Consider the following 6,249-nt stretch of genomic DNA (forward strand, 5'->3'; position numbering starts at 1 on the left):
CCAAAAATGAAATTACTTCTGTAGGTTGAGCAGAATTTAATTCAGTGTTTCATTTCAAGCCATTGAAATTAATTATGAGGATTATCCCATATCGTTATGTATTTAATCCTAGTAGAAATTGTAAGATTGCAGCAGCAGTGGTCAGAGGCACTGCGTTACGCTTGAAAAATGCAGGTTTGAATCCCACTTCTTACCGTAGTGCCCTTGGTTGTGGTACTTCCCCTCAAACTGATATAGTAAGAATTACCCTGTTGTATGAAAGGGTCAATAATTTAATTTTAATGATGTTACTGTAAAAACCATCGGGTACATGAATAAGTACAGAATAAACAATCACGAATAATAAAGAACAGTAAAAAATGAATAAAAACAATTTGTAACGACAGCTCGTGTCATGTAACACTTTATTAAAATATTACAATAAACAAATAACTGAAAAAAAAAATCCTGCTCAGAACTTGCGAGTATTTAAAATGTATCCTGTTGAGAAGAAACACATGCATGAAACACAGATTCAATGTTTTTTGCACGTTTCCTGTTTCGTGGCTTCAAAAGCGGTCGTTTCGGTGTTGGAATCCTTTATCGAATTTTCAGAAAGAAATAAAAATTAATTTGGGAAAATTTTTTATTCCTTGCTAATAAACAGGAAAAATGGGGGGGCGGGGCTCAGTCATAGTAGCTTTCTAAACAGACATTTGTGTTGTCTTTATACATACACTGACCTCTAATTAGAAATATATACTGCATATATATATACACACACACATTATTTATTCACTTTATTCGTTGGAGGGGCTGGAATCACATCAGGGTTTTTGCTGAAGCACCAACCCATAAACTGGTGTCAGAAGTGGGATCTCGGGGTGGGGGCGAGTCGTTGCTCGGGGCGCCTTTCAGGCGGAACTGCTCGCAAAGTTCAGAAGCTCTTCCACCGGACTACGGACAGAATGGTGTGGATGAAGTAGAAGAGAGTGGCCACGTAGGAGAACACCTGGAAGACAGCCGGTAAAAAAGGTCCGAGTGACTCTCCGTCCGCCGGCGCTATTTCGTTATTCCAGCGTGAGACCTGCGCACCGTGCTACGTGCAATGATTTACCCATTTATACAGCTGGGTAATTTTTATTGTACCGACCTGGGGTAATTACCTTGGCCAAGGGTACTGCAGCAGGAGCAGCGGTGTGAACTTGCGTCTCTGGGTTTCAAGGTGACCGCTCTAACCACTGTGCCCCCTGCTGACACTGTTAGTATTAACACCTTGTTGAAATATACCGTACATACACACTTAGGACAGCTGATGGCGTAGTGGTTAGAGCTACTGCCTTTGGACCCCGCGGTCGCAGGTTCGATCCCTACCTCTGGCTGTAGTACCCTTGAGCAAGGTACTTACCTTAAATTGCTCCTGTAAAATTACCCCGCTGTATAAATGTAACCTTGTAATAATGGTGACCTAAACATTCATTTTGGAGATAAGTGTCTGCTAAATGAAATAATGTACTTTGAGTAACACATTAGGAGAGATGCTACTGTAAAAAGTCACACGAAGCCCCTCCTCTTATGCTGAATGGCCCCTTAAACATGTGCAAATTATGCAGATGTATAATAAAAGGAGCAGAACTGAACGCCACCGCTTTATTCACGTCATATGATGCTCGTTAAATATTTGAACGAAGCGGAAGCGATGCGTTTAGATACGTACCACTGCAGCAATGTCGATCTGGTAGTACTTGAACGGATCGAGATCCTTCCTGAGTAGAGTTATAAAGGCCAGAATAACGGAGGCACTGAGGTAAAAGACAACCGCCACAAAGTGGTAAACGAAATCCTGCAAAAGGAAACGTTTCAATGAGAACATCATTTATTTGCACGAAATTTCTCCCGCTTTAGAGGACGGGTATGGATTAGCGGCAGCCCGTCGTGCACATAATCGTAAATGTTTTTATATAATCACAAAAAAAATATTACCAGGAAGGTGATCAGGAACCGTTGACATTCGGATAAAGTTTTGGCAGCTACTCGTGCGATGAATGTCGGTTCATATGGTGGAAAGAGACTCGCTGCTTTAGAATCACTCGTCTGCATCTAAGTGTCTCTTCCTCCTCGTCTAATGAACACTTTGTATTTTCTACGAGCCGTACGTCGCTTCGGAGAAATCGTCCCCTAAACGAATACGTCTACGTGTTAACTGGCTCGGCGTTTGAAGCCGGGGACGTCGGATCGGGCCGAAGGAGGCGTTTCTGCGGCGTTTCTGCAGACGCGCAAATATCTAGGCCTTAAGCCGCGCCGAAACGAGGCGGGACTCGGTGGGACGCGGCGAAGTCTGGCGTTCGGAGGTGCGAGGGGTCTTACCGCCGCCGCCCAGGCGCTGCTGTTCTGGTGCGCTCCGCACGCAAACAACACGAGCCACAGGAAGGTGAGAACGAAGCAGAAGACGGACACGAACATCACCCATCCCAGAGGGTTGGGCGGACTGACGTGCGTCGAGGCGACCAGGATCCACACCAGGCCTCCGAAAACCTGGAAGAGACCGCACGGGGTCACCGAAGGAATGACGCGCGCTGCGTCCGCGGGACGAGCGTTTCGCGAGAGTCCGCGTTCGTAGCGTAACGACGGACCCGGCGGGAGGCGATCTCACGCGTTCCGACCCGCTCGCCCTCCGACGAAGGAATTTCGGAAAGCGCGTGACGGGTTATCTGCACGTTGATCCCGCAACCTGCACCCAATAACATGGTACAGAGGGCGTAACGAATACCTTGATACAACATCAAAAAAGCAGCTCAGTCTCAAACAGAACTTGTTATAAAGTCACACACACACATTTTCGGAACCGCTTGTCCCATACGGGGTTGCGGGGAACCGGAGCCTACCCGGTAACACAGGGCGTAAGGCCGGAGGGGGAGGGGACACACCCAGGACGGGACGCCAGTCCACTGCAAGGCACCCCAAGCGGGACTCGAACCCCAGACCCACCAGAGAGCAGGACCCGGTCCAACCCACTGCGCCACCGCGCCCTCCTGTTATAAAGTCAAACAAAATCATTTATTGATACGAACCACCGTCTGGCACCTGAGGGGGGCGCGGTGACGCAGCGGGTTTGGCCTCTGCCTGCTCTCTGGTGGGTCTGGGGCTCGAATCCCACTTGGGATGCCTTGGGACGGACTGGCGTCCCGTCCTGGGCGTGTCCCCTCCCCCTCCAGCCGTATGCCCTGTGTTTCCGGGTTGGGCGCTGGCTCACCGCAACCCCCCCTTAGGACAAGCAGTTTCAGTCAATGTGTGTGTGTGTGTGTGTATCTGGCACCTGTGTGCAAAGCCGCTTAGAGCGTGAGGTTTGTACACTAAGGCACTTCTCATTATTCGCCCATTTATACAGCTGGGTCATTTTTGCTGTATCACTTCAGGGTAAGTAACTCGATCAAAGTCACCACGGAGGGAGCAGCTATTTGAACCCAGGTCCTTCGGTTGTGAAGGCGATGGCTTCGACCGCGACTCCGCCCGCTACTCATACAGCATGCGAAACGTCCCCAAAAAACAACGTCCACAAAATGTGACAGGAGTAGCTTTGACGCCGTGACACTTCTCGCGCCGTCCTGCGCTGCCACCATCTCCCCGTTGTCCTGTAACCTGGTAAAAACTTGCTTTGAGCCAAGTCGATTCGGGCAAAGGTGTCCCCTCGAAGAAGGGAGGACAAAAATATAGGAGGGACGTCGATACTCCCGTCGTCTAATGCGGGCAATCCCTCAAAGTCAACATCTTCCAGCTACGGAGACGGATCCCCTGCAACCTTCTCCTTCCGCGACCACGCGAATCGAGGAGAACACCCGTCCAGGTGCGACATGCACCCTTTCCCCCGCCTTTCCTCGCACCCACGCCGTAGCTCTGCTTTGTGGCAAACCCTTCGGAGTGGAAAGCGACACAATGAAATCGTGTCGCTCGAGTTCATTAGACGCGCAGCGGCGCGCGGGTCGCTTGCCGTACCTCAACAATAGTTCACCTGAGCCCAAACCGTCTCCTTCAACACCCCCTACCCTTCTGTTTCACATCCTCTAGCGTACATGGGAAACGACCCCCCGCGGTTTCTCCGCTTGGAGTGCCAAAGTACGAAGCTGTACAAATAGACTCGTGCTGTTGACAAAGCAGTCCGATCTTAGAATGTGATGAGCAAATGAAGGAAGAGTAAATGTTTTACATCCCTGTTTGAGTACGTACTGGTTTTTTTGTTTGTTTCCTTTTTTAAAGCCCATTCAGTGGAGCATGGGCGAGAGAGAGAGCGAGAGAGAGAGAGAGAGAGAGAGCAGCATGGGGGTCCAGCGACCGCAGGGACTCACAAGCTCCGGCAGGTAGAAGATGTCAGGCAGCGTGGTGCAGATTCCCAACCCGCTGGGGAGGTTTCCCATGGGCTGCGCCGTGGTCGATGCCATGCTGAGCGGTTGCTGAACCTCAGACCAGAAGCTCGAATGACATCCCGAGCGGAGCAGGCGCTGCTTTTCAAGGAGAACACACCTGAAAAACCAGCTTGTTCCTCCCCCGGACACACCCTGAGAAGCGCGCCGGGAAGCTTGCCGAGAGGCACCCCGAGCGCCTGGACCGGCCGGGCGCGCGCGAGAGCGATACGATGCTCATCTGGAATGACAGCTCTGCATCCATCGCCGCTTTGTTGGGTTGCGCTGCTTTGCTCGTCGGCAACCCGCTGCGGCACATCGCGCCCCGTCTCGCGTCCCTCCGAACGTCCTGAATTACGTGCCAGAAACACTTGGTCCCATAGCACGATTTGCCTCGTGTTTTCAAAAAGTCACGCTCCAAATGTACGGTGGAATTTTGCCAGCTTCTCTTTCCTTGGAAGGATTGTCAGTGCAGAAGGAATAGAAGCTCATTCCAGTTATTCCATTTCATCTTCAAACCAAAAACAAAAGTTAAGGATTCGAAGACCTACTAGCGTATCCGGATGTAGTTGCCAATTAGTTCCAGTTTTGACCCATTTCGGCAGAAAAACGGTAAGAACTCACGCAGGTGTGACCGCATTCCCCTGGCACTTCTCTCCAAAGCAGCTTCTAGTTACCGAGCCATTTATGTAGGGTGTCAGCTGAGGGCAAGTACTTTGCACAAAGGTACCGCAGCAAGAGGTGGGGTTTGAACCCACAACTGCTGAGGCCAAAGACAGCACCTTTAACCAGTACGCCACCTGTTGGTGTCTTATGCTACCACTCCAGCCAATTGCATGGTATCTACTATTTTCTTGCTTTAGCTCCACCGTATGCTGATAAGACCACACACACACACACACACACACACACACACACACACACACACACACACACACACACACACACACACACACCCACTGGCTGAAGCCATTGTCCCAAATGGGGTCACGGCAAGCCGGAGCCTAACCCAGCAACACAGGGAGCGAGGCCGGAGGGGACGCACCCAGGACGGGACGCCGGTCCATCGCAAGGCACCCCAAGTGGGACTCGAACCCCCAGACCCACCGGGGAGCAGGGCCCGGCCAAACCAGCCACGCCACCACACCCCCCGGTAAGACCGGTGCGTTTCAGTGTTGGATATGTGCCCTCGTACCGCACTCTGCCCACACGCAGCTACCCTCATGCCCCATCCCCTTTGGAAATAGTGGTTATGTAGGTTGGAGAAAGTGGTACAATTTACACCAGGTAAAACACTGTGAAAAATACAGACAAACTCTCCAGCCCATCAACAGCCTTCAGGACGAAACCTTAGAGAAGTTGGGTATACAGATGACTAATTCTCACTCTTTTGTTCCCCCCCCCGCAAACGGAACCTGCCGAACTCCCCATCCTCTTCATTCTCCGAGCACCTCATGCTTATTGTGTCGAACTCAAAGCTGTTCTGTGAAACACTGCAGTAAAGTAGGGTAAGCAGATGTAATATTACCTTCCCTTGAAATGTAAGTGAGGGACTGACCTTCCCTGTCCCTAATTCCTGTTATAACAGTGGTGACACCGGTTCATAAGAGTCCTGATTTGGTAGCGCCAAACAGTACCTACTTTGCATGCAGAAGTCACGCTTGGTCTGGCAGGTTTTTGTTCCCTATGTTGTCCTCCACATTCGACACGCCGACAGTGCTGCTAGAAAACACGTGAACCTATAGGAGTAGTATAAAACATTAAGATTAACATATAAAATCTAAATCTCAAATTAAACATAGAAAATTAATAAATGATTATATTTCACACCTCATTCTATTTGCCTGCTTGGTTTAAGCAGCACAACTTGGGC

The 6,249-nt window shown here is 50.1% G+C and overlaps 1 protein-coding gene across 1 annotated transcript; it reads right to left on the reverse strand.

Annotated features, from left to right (window-relative positions):
- Positions 1–451: 451 nt before the first annotated feature.
- On the reverse strand, positions 452–4,468 carry malb (mal, T cell differentiation protein (MAL blood group) b). Its single transcript, XM_018740063.2, has 4 exons — positions 4,323–4,468; positions 2,347–2,514; positions 1,697–1,822; positions 452–991 (listed from the first exon to the last, which is right to left on the reverse strand). The coding sequence occupies exons 1-4, from the start codon at positions 4,413–4,415 to the stop codon at positions 917–919; spliced, it is 462 nt and encodes a 153-aa protein (XP_018595579.1). The 5' UTR covers positions 4,416–4,468; the 3' UTR covers positions 452–916.
- Positions 4,469–6,249: the final 1,781 nt, after the last annotated feature.

Source organism: Scleropages formosus, chromosome 4 (genome assembly GCF_900964775.1).
Source record: "Scleropages formosus chromosome 4, fSclFor1.1, whole genome shotgun sequence".
In the NCBI taxonomy this organism is placed as follows: Eukaryota; Metazoa; Chordata; class Actinopteri; order Osteoglossiformes; family Osteoglossidae; genus Scleropages; species Scleropages formosus.

Coding starts and splice junctions, on each gene's coding strand:
- malb (XM_018740063.2), bottom strand. CDS start 4,415: ATGGCATCGACCACGGCGCAGCCCATGGGAAACCTCCCCAGCGGGTTG. Junction 1,823..2,346: donor GCAGCGCCTGGGCGGCGGCG/GTAAGACCCCTC, acceptor TTCCTTTTGCAG/GATTTCGTTTACCACTTTGT. Junction 992..1,696: donor AGATCGACATTGCTGCAGTG/GTACGTATCTAA, acceptor GCTGTCTTCCAG/GTGTTCTCCTACGTGGCCAC.